The following is an 18,807-nucleotide window of genomic DNA, read 5'->3' on the forward strand; positions in this document are numbered from 1 at the left end:
AGCTTGCTCTGTCAGCAAACTGAACTGCAAAAATTGTTGTAACCGAAGGCTGTTCACTCCAACTGAGGAAATAATTTTTCCAGGTCTCTGCTAAGCAGACAGTTAACAAACTGCTTTAAATTACATTGGTTAGTTTAGATTTAAATAAAATACATTCACATAATGAGAAATGCAAATACTTGCATGTATGTAGTTGTTCCCATGCTTTAATTTAAAAAATTCTCCCAAAGTGAAAACTGGTTTATTACCAAAATAAAAGACAGTATTTTTGAATTCTGCTTTGAATACATTTGGGAACTTGTGCCCAAATATACCTGGAGTTGCAATGATTAGATTTAAAAATGTATTTAAATAATTTCTGCAAAATGATCCATTTTTATGCTCCATATTTAGGAAGTTTAACAGAACAGTTGGTTCACTTTCTTTTACAATTAATTCCTTGATGGATTTAGGAATGGAAAATGGGTGCAATTTCATCAATTTAGCTGGAAATGGATTCATCACTCAAATAGACATTTTAATGAAGGAGCCCAATCCTTAACCTGTGAAGCTTAGATTCAAAAATCACTGAAAATGAATACAGCATGATGGGTCATTTTTGTTGCAATAAATTCTATTTATTTTTAAAATATGAAAACTATATATAAATATGCTCACACATTTGCCAAAGAAAATGAACTCAAACCATAGAAAAAGAGGGTTCTGGAATTAGAAAAATTTCATTGTGACTTGAGTGTTTTCATTTGAAAGCATAAAAATCTTAATGGTGACCTGAAAAGGTGGATTCATTTGTAAGCAGAGTCTGATCTACTATTTTGAATGTTAAGGGAATGTAAAATATCTCAGAATGGTTCTGGAAACGATACAAGTGGGTGATTCCAGTTTGATTGGACTGATTCTACCAGTAGAAATAACTTAAATTTAGGCTAGTATTTTTAATAAGGTTGCCAAGTCTTCTGTGATTATTTAATTTTTAAACTACAGAAAATGTAACTAAATTCATACATTTAATTGCATTAATTACTCCCCCAAAATATTTAGTAAACATAGACAGTAATTCCTTCAGTCACTGGAGCAAAGACATGGACTGCGGTTCTTTTAAGAACCTCTCAAGGTGATATTTAAACAATGCTACTATATATCATCTCAGGTCTAAACATATAAATATACTGTCACTTCATCTTCATTAAGTATTAATTCTGTGCATGACCTACAGAATGCTTCTGTAGGTCATGAAAGTAGGTGATGCTTTGACATTAGGATCAATGATTACAGTAATCATCTTCACTTTTGCTTGTCAATTCATCTTTATAATTCCAAGACAAGCTCTATTTCCAACTAAGAATTTCAATCCAAAATGATGAGATTTCCAAACTCTTGAATTTGCACATTCCTTGTTTTATCACTCCACGCACAATTTCAAAACTGGCTTAACCGTTTAATGTACTGCATTTGAGAAAAAGAGAAATACTATTACATCTAACTAATTGTAACCTCAAGTTTCATATCAATATTAGATTTTGGACATAAAAGTATTAACCTTGTACTTTCCCTAAATGGCTTACTGAATAATCATTCACTGAATGGTTGCTTTTCAGTAAGTAGTAGTGCAGCTAGTAGAGCTTGCAGTACCAGGTTCAATCCCAACCTCGGGTACTGCACAAATGGAGGTTACATGCTCTCCCTGTGATTGTGTGGGTTTCATCTGGGTGCTCTGAGTTCCTCCCACTTCCTAAAGACATGAAGTTGCTAGGTTAACTGGTGACTATATTGCCCATGGTGAATGGTAAAATATTTGGGGACAATAAAAAAAAGAATTAATGTAGTATCAATACAGATAAATGGTTGATCATTCGCATGGAATCAGTGGGCCAAGGGATTTTTTTTGTGCAGTTTTGTTGCAGAGTTTATAACTCGATAAAAGAGTTCCTTCAGTGCCCTGATTGGATAACCTCGGAGTTATTGATTTTCAAAGAAATAGAGCATGTTATTGAGAAATAAATGAAGATAATGTCTAATTGTCGCAATATATTTTATTCTCCAATCTGTATTTTTCTGATGTTTCAACCAGGAATGCGTCCCATACCTGGCTGAAAGGACAGACTGAAGATCATGTGACAATGTTCCAAGCTGCAAGAATAGAATGGAAATAAGGGCAACTGCATTTTTCTGAAATGAATAGCTGGGACGACAAGTCCAGAGCTATGATATAATTGCATTACAGACAAGAGGAATTATTGCTCTTTATTTATAGAGCAAAGATCAAGAGATCAACTATTTACTGGAATTGTTTTTTTTTTACAGCCACTGCATTCCAGAAAGTCATTGCCATTTTCCAGCAAAACATGCTGTCCAAAAAAGTCGGAATGGGAATGAGGGTGCCATTCCCGTTCCAAGACCCCTAGTAAATTTCCTGAAATTCCTGCAGTCTAAACTGAACTGTAGGCGATCCGTGAACAACGGGCAAATGCATAGGACGGCCAGCTTCCTAAAATACCGCACTTCAGATATTCTGTCTAAACTCATGGTGTGATATGGATATTTGGAGTTTTGGTCATTCCTGGGTGAACAGCCATTCCCGGAAGCAAGGGAGACACTTCAGAATGAAAAAAATCATGCAAGTTCTATGTAAAAAACATATTTGAATACTTAAAGAGCATTAACACAAGAAATTGAATTTAATTCTGATCTATTTCCATTCACAAATGGTGAGCAAATCCATCTACCATAGTTTATTTTAAAATACAATTTATGTTTAAAAATATATATTGACCGATTAACTGATATAGCCCCTTTTGTTACTCTAAAGATTGCTGACCTTTGGGGGAACTACAGTAGAAAAGACTTGAGGGGCAAAAATTAACTTGGATTGCAATTCTTCTGGAGAATGTTATGTAAATGTACTTTTTTTTTGCTTACCACTGTTATGAAGTAATTTCCAGTGCTGCTTCAGTTCTTGTCTAAGTTTCATCAACACAGATACATTTTCTTGATTTAAAGCAAAGGATTTTATTGCAGGCAACGGATCACCTAGCAAGGAACTTGCCAAAGTCTCGACAAGGTCAGAAGCCTGAACAAATAAAAAAATCCTGTTAAGATGCTACTGATTTAAAAAAATCAAACCAGCTCTCTGCTCTCATTGTTTAAAAATGCAGTGTTTCCCCATCTTTTCTCCTTCAAAAGCATTTTAATACTTTTTATTTTTGCGTCTATTCACCAAAAGTTATGGACTCTTTCAATGGTAAACTCTATGTCAGTGGTTGATTCAGTGAAGGGTGACTGCAGGACCTCCAATAAGACTTCCGAAGCTGCAACGTGGACATGCTGTGACCTCCGTGTTACTTTCCTTGAGGAATAGTTTCAGAATACCGTTCGCCTTATTTTGTAAACTTAGTAAATGTAGGGACATTACTTTGGAGATGCACTATTATGCCTTTTATAACAGAAGTCACCAAACAGGATTGACTCCTCACCTCAACTTTCTTAGAATATATCTGCAAGGGCAACTGCCACATTCCTGCTTCTTACTGATAATTCAATATGGAATCAAACCTTTAGACCTTTTTGGGATCTGACTAAACAACTAGATCTACAGGAAGTGGTTTAATATAAAACGTATGTCTTAGTGGTAATTTAGCCAGTGATCCATTGCAGCAACGATGCTTTTACGTGCACCAGATCAGAGATACAAGATTTTTGGTTTCAAACTTGCATTGATGCAAATTAAATATATTAAGTTACAACAAAAAAATCTGCACCCTCTCAAATACTCAATTAATTTTAGCATACCTGACTTATTACAAGGATCCGACCTTCAGCAAGCAACTGTAGTAAATGGGTCAAGTGAGCCAGTGTAACTGCTTGAATTCCAGTGTTATCTCCCACTGCCAAAATCACTAGTTCAGGATTGTGTCCATACGCCAGAGGTAAAATAAATTCAAAAGTAGCATAAAGAAGATCGCCATCACATTCATTACCCTGTAAGAAATATATTGTTCAAATTAAACATACTTCCTTTCTTATACTGACTACACTAGGTGGCACGGTTGGCGTGGCGGTTCGCACATCACCTTTACAGCGCCAGCAATCTGGACTAGGGTTCGAATCCCACGCTGTCTGTAAAGAGTTTGTATATTCTCCCCACATCTGTGTGGGTTTTCCCTGGGGGGGGGGGGGTAGCTCTGGTTTTCTCCCACCATTTGAAATGTACCAGGGGTGCAGGTTAATTGGGTGTAAATTGGGCCCGTTATTATACTGCAAGTCTAAATTAAAATTAAAGGTCTTTTGGAATTGATGGGTCTTGTTATTGGGGAATTATGGCCAGGATTATGGTTTTAATTGTTCCCAGTCCATCTTTTGTTTCAGGAGATGATTCCTCTGGTATATTCTATAGTTATTTATTTACATTTTGTCAAGCAATGGAAGCAAGTCCACTGGTGAAGGTGTAGAGATTCACCAGGATAGAGGGAGAAATTGGAAAGGCTTGGAGTAGAGGACTTGAGTAGGTAATGAGAACATTTTCCCCACGATGAGATTTCTAAAACTAGAGGGCATAGATTTAAGGTGATGTTGACAAGGAGAGCAAAATAATTTATTTTACCTAGAGGGTGGCTGCAATCTGGACTACATATGGTAGTGGTGCTGGAGGCAGGTACTCTCACATGATTCAAGGAATATTTGGATCAGCACTTGAATCACTAAGACCTAGAAATCTATGGACCAAGGAGTGGACGTCTTCCGAGGACGATTACAGAGTTGACCACGATGTTCTTTCTTTTAATGATGTTCCAACCTGTTGACTTAGGCCATCCTAAGGTGTGGGTGTGTTTCAGCCTCATAATGGCTTCTGTGACAAGATATTAATGCCATCTGGTTGGAGGGTGCCCAGTCAGAAGATGAGGTGTGTCTCCAATTTACGGGTGCTCTTAGTCTGGCAGTACGCGAGACCATGGACAGACATGTTGGCAAGGGAATGGGATGGAGAATTGAAATGGAGATCCATGCTATTGTGACGGACAGAGCTGAGGCGATACCTTATCTTGTTAATTTCATTCTCGAAAACAACTTGTTTGGCATATTCAGGTAAATGTCAATAGATAGCACTCAGGGACAACAATTGTGGCTTATTTTTCTCCTGTTTAATTGGGCCAATTGTTTCCTAAATACTTTCCCATCCTGTCCTGAATAAATATTTTTCACAATCGAGTATGGGCCCTTTTTTGTATAAGCTTCATCTTTACTCTTCAAAAATTGAAGATTTAAGATCCATACATTATTCTTAGGAGATTACGAAGTTGGCATATCTGCAGCACTTGTTAGCATGTGGTGGTTCGCGCAGAACAGACCAGGGTTCGAAACCCGTGCTGTCTGTAAGGCGTTTGTATGTTCTCCCTGTGTCTGCATGGGTTTTCTCGGGGGACTCCTACCGTTCAAAACATATCAGGGGTGCAGGTTAATGGGGTGTAAATTAGGTGGCACAGACTCGAGGGTCAAAATGACCTGTTACCATGCTGCATGTCTAAATTTTCTTAATTAATGTTTTTTAACGCTAATAATGAAGACTAGTTTAGATGGACACTTGATGATCAGGCATGGAAAAAGCCAGTCTCTGTGCTTGTATGACTCTAATGGTCTACAAAAGGAATCCAGACTTCTTTTCCAATATCACAAGTATTTTTCCAACATTCATCCGCAAATGTTGAAGAAGGAATTTTCCACTGAGAGTGTATGAATACAAGATGAGATGCAGGGTCTTTTAAAAATTTTTCACACTATAAACCACATTGATCAAGATTCCTTTTCAAATATGTACGTCATTTTCTCCCCCCCCTTTCCCATCCCACCCTCCCTACCTCCCCTCCCGTTCATTTAAAGTTCAGAATCTAAGATACATTAAACCCGTCAAACAATGTTGTCACTCAATAAAAATAAACAAGAAATTCCACTGAGTCAATTCTTTTCATTCCCTTCTCCTTCTGTCAATTTAGGTGATAGATGTCCCCGGTAGGTTTTCTCTATTGTGTTTCATGTATGGCTCCCATATTTGTTCAAATATTGTAATATTATTTCTTAAATTATAGGTTATTTTTTCTAATGGAATACATTTATTCATTTCTATATACCATTGTTGTATTCTCAAATTATCTTCTAATTTCCAGGCTGACATAATACATTTTTTTGCTAAAGCTAGGGCTATCCTAACAAATCTTTTTTGTGCACCATCCAAATCAAGTCCAAATTCTTTGTTTTTTATATTACTTAGGAGGAAGATCTCTGGGTTTTTTGGTATATTGCTTTTTGTGATTTTATTTAATATCTGGTTTAGATTTTCCCAAAATTTTTTCACTTTCTCACATGTCCAGATTGCATGAATTGTTGTTCCCACTTCCTTTTTACAGCGAAAACATCTGTCAGATACTGTTGGGTCCCATTTATTTAACTTTTGAGGTCCAATATATAGCCTGTGTATCCAGTTATATTGTATCATACGTAACCTCGTATTTATTGTATTTCTCATAGTTCCTGAGCATAACTTCTCCCATGTTTCCTTCTTTATCTTTATGTTTAGATCTTGTTCCCATTTTTGTTTAGTTTTACCATTTGTTTCCTCATTCTCCTTTTCTTGTAGTTTAATATACATGTTTGTTATAAATTTTTTGATTATCATTGTGTCTGTAATCACATATTCAGATGAGATGCAGGGTTGATGATGCCAGATAGACCAAATTATAGGTGTCAACGGGGGAAATATAAGTTCCTGTGTGCAAGAATCAAGTTTGTTTGCTGTATTAACAATACATTACTCTCCAATCCCTGAACAGTAGAGCGTTCTCAACCACCAGGAAATTCCAAACAGAGGAGAAAAAATTCTCCTGAACTTAAATTAGGGTGCTTTCCCTGATAAATATTATGTCACAGCCATTTTATACACTTACCTCTTTCCAGTAAATTGGGATAAAGTAATTGTTTCCCCTCTTCTTGTCCAGTTTCCCAAATATGTTCACCACTAGGATTTTTCTGAACATTAAATAAAAAAAATATTGCTCTCAGCTTCAATATTACAAAGTTATAATACATTTCATTTATAATTTGTCATGATGAACATATACAATGAAGAATTCCATAAATCTGCAATATAATTTCATCTCAAGTTGGCCTTTCATCACAAGTGCTGCAGATATGCCAACTTCATAATCTAAGAACAATATATGGATCTTAAATCTTCAATTTTTGAAGAGTAAAGATGAAGCTTATACAAAAAAGGGCCCATATTTGATTGTGAAAAATATTTATTGACAGGATGGGAAAGTATTTAGGAAAAAATTGGCCTAATTAAACAGGAGAAAAATAAGCCACAATTGTTGTCCCTGAGTGATGTCTATTGACATTTACCTGAATATGCCAAACAAGTTGATTTCAAGAATGAAATTAACAACTTTAACGAGATAAGGTATCGCTTCAGCTCTGTCCGTCACAATAGCAAGGATCTCCCAATGGCGACCCATTTCAATTCTCCATTCCATTCCCTTGCCAACATGTCTGTCCATGGTCTCGCGTACTGCCAGACTAAGAACACCCATAAATTGGAGACACAACACCTCATCTTCTGACTGGGCACCCTCCAACCAGATGGCATTAATATCTTGTTCTCTGGCTTTTGTTAAATCCCCTCCCACCCCATTCCTCCCCTATGTCTCTCCATTCTCTGACTCCTTTTGCAAAGACATGATAAATTCTACCAAGTGGCCTATCATATCCAATTAACACCTTTTGTTGGTCTGGATTCCTCCCCCTTTGTTTCTGATACATCCTGCTTCTGGCTTTTCCAATTTTTCCTTGAAGAAGGGCTCAGGCCCGAAACGTCGGCAATATATCTTTGTCTCCTTTGGATACTGAAAAGAGCAGCTGAGTTGCTCCAGCATTTTGATGTGTTTACCAAATGGCTTTAGCAAACAAGGCACCATATTGGTGACAAAGGAGATTGGAGCAAAAAATAACCTGCTGGAGGAACTCAGCAGGTTGAATAACATCTGGGAGGGGTGAGGGGGAGGAATTTCCGATATTTCCAGTCAAAACCCCTCAACAGTCTTGATGAAGGTTTCAACCTAAAAGTTGCTGTTCAACTTGCATTCCTGCACAAGGTAGTTTTTTGCTCTAGATTATCAATATTCCTGTTTTCTCCCTCTATCCCTTTGGAATTAAGAAATACATTAATGTTATTTCACAATTTATTTAATGTCTTGGCTTCCAACACCCTCAGGGTGAAGAAATTTCTCAATCTTGGTTTTAAATGGCATACCTTGTATCCTGAAGCTGTGAACTCTGCTTCTGGACATTCCATTTATCAGGAATATCCTTTCTCCATCTGGTTTGCCTAGTCCTGTTAATGACCATAGTTGGGGAAATGCTTGAACTATCATGAAGGAAGAAAACGCAAGACATTGGGATAGAAATTGTTCCATCAGACAAATGCATCATGGATTCAGGAGGGGAAGGTCATGTTTCACTGGCTTACTGAAGTTCTTTGAGGATATTACAAGTGCAGTGGATAGAGGAGACGAGGTGGATGTGGTATTCTTAGATGTCTGGAAGGCATTCGATAAAGTGCTCTTTTGTATTAATATTGGAAAATGAATGCTGTGCTCCCACAAAGCGATCATATCTTTTCTAGGCTGTTGTCTTTGAACTGATCATGGTATTCTAGATATGATCTAACCAAGGCTTTGGTCAGCCATGTCATAATTTCCAATCAGTTTAAGGTTTTAAATACCATTTGAAGAGAAACAGCAGAAACTTACTCATCAGCTGTAACATCAACTGGAATATCAGCTTCTCCAAGGAGCAGAAGAAGAACTCTTAAAGAAAAACATACATAAACTTCACAATATTAATATAAAACAATTCTACAAAATCCAGGCAATAACTGGAAGCCAATGGTCATTATATTGGTGAAAGTAACATTATGCTCAGCCCACAGTGAAGTAGTCACACCCACATTTGAATAAGATAAATATTCCTCCCACCCTCCAAAACGTATAGGATTAATAGGGTGGCATGGGTTTAACGGACCAGAAAGACCTTCTACCGTGCTCTATCGATGAAATTAAAATTTTAAAAAAACATTCACAAATATATTTGCTGTGAAACAGAAGAACAAACTTTGCATAAGGTATTATCTGCAAGATGAAATAAGTACAAAATATGGTAAATACCAAAGAAAACAAAGACCATAAAATATAAAAAAAGATTGTGAAATTAAATGTTGAAGAAAGCTGGTTTATTTAAGAGACATGCTTGCCTCAGCATTCTTTCCTTGAAATTTTACGTCACTACAAACATTAAAGCATATACAGTAAAACCCCTGCTATCAAGAATTCAACCAACCAGCAAAAAAAATTTAAAAATTAAAATGAATAAGAATAAAATAATAGATTAAAAATACATTAGTTCAAAAGGCGGCAGCAAATAGTCAGCCAGTGGAGGGCCTTGGTTGTGCTTTGCTCGTAGTAGCTGTTTGAATAAAGTTGTGTGAAACAGCAATGGTGTCGCCCAGGATGTCACTCACCATTAAGGTGATTCTCTTAAAGTGTCCCTTTATTCCTGCCCCGGGCAGAGGCTTTATCTGTAAATTTCTGGGGGGAGAGGGGGTGGGGATAATTATGTATAATGTTATCGCTCGTCTTTCGTGTAGGTTCGTGGAGGGAGAGGAACCTGGAGATGAATCAATGGTTAAATTTAAAAAAAAAAATGTGACTGAAAATAAAGTAAAATGCTTTAAGGTTTATATATTCATGGAAGTGAAGTTTGTTCATTTTAAGTACAGTATAGTATTTTTGCTTTTGTCTCCTAAACTATTCATTCTTAATGCAGGTGTATTAGTTGGACATTGTAAGACTAAGTCTCAAGCAAATGGAAAATATACTATCCGGCATCTACCAATCCCCATAGATGCTGGATATCAGGGCTTTTACTGTAATTTCAAAAAGAGGGAGTCTTTCCTCATCCTTGACTTTTCAGAGTTCCTCCTAGAGTTCCAGCAGTAAAATCGGTGAAAATCAGACAATATCTTCCGGTCAGTCCATAAATCTAGTCTACTTCAGCAAAAATTGATTGAATTTGTCATAAATGGCAATTACTAGGTACAATTTTTAGTTTGTGCCAACCTAGCTGAATTTAGCAGGGATGATACAGTAGACACTGCAGTTAATGTACAGTATCTGAATCGGAGAGGGGTAAAATGGCCGCAGCATTGGTCACGATCGCTCTTCAAAATACCCCGAAAGAAGGATGCAAGGGAGAATACTTTAGGGATTTGCCAAAAATTATTCAATATCTAGATGAGATGCAAGAAGCCAGCAGTTAAAATATATACAAATTTACACTTTCAGAATGACAAGAATCAGATTGGGGATGTTGGGTCGGCCTCCCAGTAGGAGCAGGGATATCAGTCTCCCTGCAGGACAGGTAGATCCAAACTTACGATAATTTCACTTTACAGTGCGAGTCGCGGAACCGAACCCCATCGTAAGTCGGGGACTATCTGTTACCTATTCAGTTTAATCTCAACATTTATATACCTGCTTGCTCCAACAGTAATACTATACCGCACTGCAATGGCACTAGATGACAATGTCAGGGCTACCACAATAGCATTTCGAACCTAAGTAACAGGAAACAAAGCTGTAAGAGCACGACACCAGTTGATTCAGTTCTGCATTAAACAACTTTTCACAAACATCTTCATCAAACAACCTGAACTCAAACTGAACTAAATGGTTATGAGAGTGGTAATAGTAATTATAATTGAAGGACACCACACAGTTCTTTTAGGTAAAACTTTCCTTTCCATTGTATCCTTAATGTGGTGAAATATCCAAAGATGTTTTGCTAAAGTGCTATCAATCAAAATTTGACATGAGGAGATACCAGGATGGTTAACCGAAATTTAGTCTTTGAAGGAAAAAGAGGAAGGAAAAAAATTCTAAAATTTTAACACCCCCCCCCCCACCGAGTTCCACAATTAATACTCAGTTTAGTCCAAAACAAGAATTGTAACCAATAAATGAATGGAAGCAATGAAACTTACAAAAAAAAAATCATGTTTGTTAATTCAACACTTAGTGTTTGGCTTACTATTTCTCAGTCCATAAATCATGGAATGATTAAGCATCTGTTCTCTCCCTGATTATTGGCAATTTGTTCTAATTTCACCATGTACATGGCAGCCACAGGTTGCACCTACCTCTCTTTTGATTATTTTATCAATTAGTGGAAATATACATCCCAATGACGGTAAAAGACATCTGTCATCCTGGTCTACAGCATCATGGCCACTGTGAAAAGTTTAAGAAATTATACTTAAGTAAAGTGTGAATCATGTCAATCTTCAGCTGATGCCAGTCTAAGGCTGTTTTTAAAAATTGCACTTCTGATTTTCCGAGGTGTAGCTTGATTGTAAATTTCTCACATCAGAAATCTTTCTGGTGATATATTCTCTGGATGCATGCAATCAACTTTAATGATAGCCAGTGAAAACAGTAAAACTCATAAGCTTTTCTTTCCATCCATCCTTATTAGTTTATTTTATTACTATTTTCTCCAACCTCTCTGAAATGATTATGCACCCTGTACTTAAAACAGGTGGAAATTCTTATAGGAGGATAGGGAAGAAATTATTTCTGCTTGTAATTTCAAGCATATTGGGGGGCAGTGATAGTGTGCAATTATTATGAAATATTCAGTCCTACTGATGTCAACAAACACCAAATATCATATACAAAAAACAGAATTTCTCCCCAATGAGTCTTAATTATTTAGCATGGATTTAATGCTATTTCTATTTTTACACTTCCATCAGGGATAAATTAAATTCAGCGGCAAACCTATCCAATTTCTCATTCCTTCGACCCAATGTACTGGAAGCAAATGAAGCAGGTTATCTTCACACAAAGGCGAGCAAACTGAACACAACTTGAAAACAGAAGCCTTCTTTGACAGCATTGAGGATCATCTTAAGTAAAAGATGTAGCCAAAATAGCCAAACCTTTTTTTTTTAAATTTTTTATTTTTCACACCATAAATCACATTAGGCATGATACACACTTTTTCCTTTTCACACATATACAGTGACATTTTCTCCCCCCCCCCTCCCTCCTCCCAACCCACCCCCCCTCCCATCAAAATAGCCAAACCTGATGAGATTGCCAGCTTCTTCCATGGAGATTTCCTTTGCTTCTACTTTATGGCAACGATCCAAGTTTGCTGACTTCACATCACCTGCCCATGCAGTTCTTACAGGGGGAGCCAACACAAGAATTTTCTTCATGTGGAAATCCATGAATTCTTCAAAATCTTGCTTCTCTTTGGAGAGCAATGCCATTTTTTTCTCAACATTTCTGGTATCAACTGATTCAAAATTATGCTCTTTGACACCAAAGTTCAATTTCTTGGTGCTTGATTCATTAATAATGACACTTTCTGAAAGAATTATGCAAAGTTAAACATGAGTCAGTACAGTGTGTATCAGTTAATGTGTATTTAGTTCATATTACCATATCCAGAACAAACAAAAGAAAATCTTTAACAAAGTTTATATCAGAGACAAAAGAAAAGTTTCAACTTTCAGTGGATTATGATCTGACTGCTCTTCCAGTTCGGAACTTAACTGGACAGACCTAACGAGGAATAGATCTATTCTGCAATTTTCAAGTACGGTATAATGTGAGCGGAACAGTTCTTCCTGTACAGTCACTGAAGAGAATCCAGATTATTTAAATATAATTTATTTGTGTGGAAATTTCCTTCTTAAATAGAGTGGTAAAGATATTAAAATATTACCATGGTATTTCAAACATTTCCAGTATGGCTGATGTATAGTTCTTACATTTTGAATAGTTTCCACAGCACTGCATAAAGAGAACAAAATGATTGATATTCAAAACATAGTTGCTTTGTTCTTCACATTTCAATTTCACATTACTACTAAACCTAAGATCATTAAGATTGGGAGCACAAATGGATGCCAGATCACAAATTAATATTTTAATACTTCCTTCAGTCTTTGCACAACCCAAGATGTTGGCAGGTTGGCTGAGCTGAGCCATCATAGGCTTTTCATGCTTGTTACACTCTCTGGGATCATGGTATTTCTTTTCTTATAAATCTAAATGCAGCAATGTTAACAGCATTCAAGAGAAAAAAATCTTCACTATGGTCAAGGTCCTATTATAAATATGATTTGACTTCAATAAGGCAGAATGGAGAAAGTTGATTAAGCTTTAAAATCACGTCCAATTATTTATCCTTAGTTCATTAATTTGATCTTGAAGTAATGTTGTGTGTGAACTCTTTACTTTTAAAGGCATTGGCCCAATGTTATTAAAAGCACTAGTCTTTGTCCTACATAATAGTTTTCTATTACTGTGCGGTTCCAAATGCAACCTACTTTTCACAGACTGGCAAAAAATATTTAAGACAAAGAATTAAAACCTATTTCAATCATATGACTATGCCCATAATCATTTTTAAAACAGAGCAGAATGTTTTAAGTACGTAATAATTGTCGTGCTAAACACTATTTAGTAATTAGTTGTTCTCAAGTGAAATTGTTAATTTGTTTAATGAAGAAGAAATAATAAAATTAGAAAATATACATTAACTAAATACCTTATGCATGGTGCCATCTGGCCAGTCAATGGAGGAATGGGGTCTCCTAATAATGCTCGAACAGTCATACCGACAGACTCTGAAAGAGAACGCAAGTTGTATCCTCCCTAAAAATAAAGTACTTAAGTTAAGACTTGAACAAGACAGGTTGTGTATGAAATGGACAATCTTTCTCCCTGCATCATTTTGACTGATGCATTCTTCAACATGAACTACTTTGCTTTCACCTACGTATTACCTTATATTTACATGATACAGAACAGTGGTTAACAGGATACAGATTATTTTAAATGTCATCAAAACTGTTAAAATATTTTTTTTTGTTATTATTCTATTCTGATCTTTCTCAAAAAGAGATGAAATAATTTAAAGATGTTCTCAAAGGCCCCTTGATAAAGTATAATCTTAGGACTTGCAAAAGTATATCATCCTTGACCTCAAAGGGACTGCCCAATATTTTCCTTCCTCCATTTAACTGAATGTTAATTATGAATTCTAATGAGCGAATTAAATTCTGTTAATGTAATCATGATATTGAAGCCAAGAAGCCTTCAATATCAAGATTACATTAACAGGGACAAAGAAAATCTCTAATGAAGTACAATTCAAAAATTTTTTTGAAAACTGTTGTATTAAACATCATTCAGAATTATGTTTTCTAGAGCTCTGGGTTGTATAAAAAGTGGAGATAAGTCAGCGTTCTGGAGGGCGATTGAAAACTTGGCTGAATGGGGCACCAACAGCATCCTTGCACTTAATGTCACCAAAACTAAGGAACTGCTTGTTGACTTCAGGAAGGGAAAACCAGATGCGTATGATTCAGTGGTTATTGGGGGATCAAAGGTGGAGAGGGTGAGAAAATTTAAATTCTTGGTACTATTTCGGAGGATCTTTCCTGAACCATAGACATTGCGAGGAAAGCATGTCAGTGCCTCTATTTCCTCAGGAGTTTGTGGCGGTTTGGTATGACCTCGGCCACCCTGGCAAATTTCCACAGATCTGTGGTGGATAGTGTGCTGACTGGCTGCATCACAGTCTGGTATGGGGACAGCAATACTTCTGAGTGTAAAGCCCTGCACAAGGTAGTGAACACAGCCCTGGACATCAGAAGCAAAACCTTCCCCACCATCGAACAGAGAGCAGCAGCAATCATCAAAGACCCACACCACCCGGCACATGCTCTGTTCTCGCTGCTATCATCAGGAAAGAGGTATAAGTGCCACAAGCCTCACACCACTACAATGAGGAACAGCTGCTACCCCTCCACCACCAGACTGCTCAATGACAAATTCAATCAAGAACTCATTTAAGGACTTTTACTTTTGCACTTTATTGTTTGTTTTCTTTCCTCTCTGTATTGCACAGTTGTTTACATTTGTTTATTTGTTTACAAGTGTAGTTTGTACTACCAATAAGTGGTAATTCTCTACCGCCCACAGGAAAAAGAATCTCAGGATTGTATGTGATGTCATGTATTTAATCTGTGATCCGAATCTGGAATCTTTAGTTACATAGAGATACAGCACCACAAGAGTGGAAGAGGATTACTGGATTCTCCCTTCATCCCACTAATGAGATCGTTGTCTGAAGAGGGTGTGCAAAATCATTGATGATCCTTTCTATCCTGCACACAGCATCTTTCAGCTGCTCCTGTCAAGAAAGAAATATAGGAGTACCAGAGACAGCACCACCAGGCTGAGGAATAACTTCTTCCCATGGGCAGTAGAATGCTGAATGACCAAAGGGACTGCTCACACTCCCCATCCGAGACTCTCCTATTCACGAAACAATATTTATTTATTTGTATATATGAATACTTGTTTGTCTGTCTGTGTATTATGTGTGATTGTGTGTCTGGGTGGTTTGCACTGAAGACTGGAGAACGCTGCTTCGTGGGGTTAAGCAGATGACAATAAACTTGACACTAGATCACCTTCTCAAAGGCTTTTCGGAATAACAAGAAAGGTCCACCTGTCAGTGAAACTCAAATCTTAAATAGTGAATAAATTGAGAAAGAAAGGAATATGCTCTGGCATTTCAAGCTTGATGTAAAGAACTGGTGCAACACAGGACTAGAGTTTCAGTGAAGACCTAATGCTGACTTGAGCATCATATACTCAATAATCCCTATTGTTATTATACACACAATTTCCACAACAATCATTCCACTGCATTCCATGTTCAATAGAGTCAAATGACAAGACCAAATCGTTGGGATTTCTGAGCAATAGGGATTTCAGATTATTGGAGTTTTACTGTGCTGTGCATACACGTAAAATTTGACAAAATATTCTATTATAGTTGGGGTTGTACGTACCTCTAAAACAACGCACAATTTCCCATTAGCTAATGGCATCAGTGCTTGAGTGAGATGAGCAAAGCACTCGGGTGTAGCACACATTTCACCCTGGAAGATGGCAACGTAAACTGTTAAACTGTATCAGTTGTACATTGTTATGACAAACATTTTCGAGAAACTTTCCAGAAAAAAAAATCTCTTGGTTTTTTTTAAAATCTCTTGGTTTATTCTTACGGAGTTATCTCTTAGTGTTGCTTCAACTTTCATTAACTATTAAAATAAATTTAATGATTTTAGCTTTAGCTCTTATTGAATTTAATCCAGTCGAAGCACAGTTCAGACATCATTACATTGGTTTAAGTAAATGAGACATTTGGGTATTTCATACAAACATGTTGCTAAATATGGAAATATAATGGAAACAAAAATTAAAATACAACATTATTGGCACATGCAAAAAGTTTTATTTCAATGAAATTTAAAAACTAACTTAAAACATTCACATCTATTAATGATGGAGACGGCGGTGTATCAATTAAAATAAAAGATACCTCAGGATCTCCAACTGCGGAATCAAATCCTGCTGACACCAGAACTAATTCTGGATTAAACTGTAATAAGAATGAGTGAAATCATTTATTAACAGCAAGCAAAAGCAAATATGTTCCATAAAATATACACAGGACTCTTAATTCAATGATAATATGAATTACCTCATAAGCCATCGGAAGCAAAGTGGAAAAGAAAGCCGTCAAGTAATCAGCATTTCCCATTCCAATCTGTTATGAATTTAAAAATAAAATTGAGAAATAAAATGGAGAAATTAATGAGGTCAAGGTAGATCATAATTGGAAATCACTGAATAACTGTCTTCCTAAATTTCCTTCAGGTGATTAAGTAGGAGGCGCATGGTATTACATCAGTCACATTTAAGATGTGACTTTCTTTGAAGTACACTACTGAACCAGTTTGCTTTTAATTATAATTCAGTTTTGACAGCCTAGAACAGATACACATGGTTCATGATCACAGCTTGCGATGATTTTGAACTGAGCTCTGACTTTGGTTTACTTGCCTTCGCGGTAAAAAAAAATTCCACTGATGGTGAATGGAGAATTTGTAACATGGGACCCAGATTCAGAATCATCAAATGAATAAAGAGAAAAGATTATTAGGTCATGGAATATTATACTGTATCACAATGAATTCCTGCAGCAAAGATGATGCAGAAGGAAAATTATGGACTGCTATTTACATAACGTCTTTATCTTAAAGATCCTATGCCACTTCACAGAAATATAATAAGACATAAAATGACACAGCCAAAATACATAATAAAATGGTGAATCAATTAAATGGCTTTATGAGGAGTGCTGATAGAGGCAATTTACCTGAGAGCAATAGCAGATTAAATGATTGGGTGGGGTGGGGAAAAAAGGCAAGGAATTACATCAACCCACATTTAAAGACTGATTTGGAAGGCATGAGAGGGAGAGTATATGATAGCTGGATCACAAAGAGATTTATACATAGGATGAAGACCAGGTCCAACATGATGTTCTTGTCAGCAAGAATGTGAGTTACAGGATTTTAGACGAGGTGAATGTTGTGAGAGGGCATCCAAGACAGCCATTAATAAATTCAAGCTTGAAGGTGGCAAAGACACAGACAAGGGTCTTGACAGCAAATAGGCTAAGACAATGTTGATAATAGAGATGGAAGATCAAAATCTTGAGAAATCGGATGACAAAACTGAAAATAGTCACTTCAACTTGATAGAGTACTCTGAAAGAATCTGGACATAACAGAGGCTAATAGAATAGAACCATATAACCGTTGACAGCACGGAAACAGGCCATGTCGGCCCTTCAAGTCTGAAGGGTTGTTCTCTTGAACAACTCCACTTCCGGAATGAGCAAAATCTTCACTTTGTTTGACATCACATTTGCCCACACCTTCCCTTTCTCACTTCACTTCCATTCAAATCGGTTTTGTTCAGCACATTATTCCATTGACCAGCACATACTGTAAACAAAGATCTATTTGTGCTTTGTGCAGCATTCTGAAAGCAGAATGTAAATCCTGCATTATTAGTGTTTGATTTTTCAACTCTGAATTGTGGTTTATATGCAAGGCTGAAAATGTACATGAGTTTAAAAAGGAGATCGTAGGGCCTAGTCCAGATATAAAGTGCACTTACGTAATCTACTTCACATGATGCTGACAAGGAACACATGTAGATGAGAAGTAAGGAAGTGCCATGTTTAGATACTTGGATGACTAATGAACTAACAGTGCGCAGAAACAATAGCTACTATTGAAGATGCTCAGACATTCATTTGAAAAGCAAGTCAATAAGAAAACCAGTTGTCACAGCACCAATGTGACAGAGTGATCAACTCCTTCAGCATGATTAATTGTTCAAAACATAGGATCAGAGAAAATAGATGTAGGAGGAGGCCATTTGCGCAAACATGGTCATTTAAGGAAATAAGTTTGAACTCTTATTTGTAAAAACACCTTGTTCCATGGAATATTTACGGTGAATCCTGCCCCACTGCCTTTTCCAATAGCATCATAGTCAGAGTCCTTTAAATTGGGCCAAAATTGCTGATGTTCATAGCGATGCCATGAGAAGTACAGGACACTAAAAAACACAAAGCCATTAAAACACGACCGTTTATATCCAAAAAGAGTATCCTTCTGGGACAGCAAAAGAATTGCAACATGTTCATTAACATCTCAGGTAGGTCAAATATCACGACAGAACAAAGGATTGAAATAGTGTTTTTTTTAATCCAATGAAATAGTGATTCTTTTTATCCAATGAAAGTGATTTTTTA

General features: G+C 36.6%; 1 protein-coding gene across 16 annotated transcripts in view; it reads right to left on the bottom strand.

Moving 5' to 3' along the window:
* Positions 1–18,807, bottom strand: part of hdac10 (histone deacetylase 10) — a 66,178-nt gene that overhangs the window by 40,182 nt on the left and 7,189 nt on the right. For 15 of the 16 annotated variants that reach the window (XR_011347827.1, XR_011347825.1, XR_011347826.1 and 12 more), the window contains exons 8-21: positions 18,485–18,611; positions 16,678–16,743; positions 16,516–16,575; positions 15,983–16,072; positions 13,666–13,772; positions 12,838–12,905; positions 12,192–12,477; positions 11,243–11,333; positions 10,578–10,660; positions 8,799–8,855; positions 8,300–8,413; positions 6,936–7,017; positions 3,790–3,978; positions 2,920–3,070 (exon numbers count right to left, since the gene is read on the bottom strand). Coding sequence is in view for 8 of the 16 variants with exons in the window: in XM_069907878.1 (XP_069763979.1) it covers positions 2,920–3,070; positions 3,790–3,978; positions 6,936–7,017; positions 8,300–8,413; positions 8,799–8,855; positions 10,578–10,660; positions 11,243–11,333; positions 12,192–12,477; positions 12,838–12,905; positions 13,666–13,772; positions 15,983–16,072; positions 16,516–16,575; positions 16,678–16,743; positions 18,485–18,611 (1,571 nt within the window). In the remaining 8 variants the exon portion in view is untranslated. Of the gene's footprint in view, positions 1–641; positions 1,447–2,919; positions 3,071–3,789; positions 3,979–6,935; positions 7,018–8,299; positions 8,414–8,798; positions 8,856–10,577; positions 10,661–11,242; positions 11,334–12,191; positions 12,478–12,837; positions 12,906–13,665; positions 13,773–15,982; positions 16,073–16,515; positions 16,576–16,677; positions 16,744–18,484; positions 18,612–18,807 lie in introns of those variants that run through there. The other variant, XM_069907884.1, reaches the window with a different exon arrangement.

Source organism: Narcine bancroftii, chromosome 13 (genome assembly GCF_036971445.1).
Source record: "Narcine bancroftii isolate sNarBan1 chromosome 13, sNarBan1.hap1, whole genome shotgun sequence".
Classification (NCBI taxonomy): Eukaryota; Metazoa; Chordata; class Chondrichthyes; order Torpediniformes; family Narcinidae; genus Narcine; species Narcine bancroftii.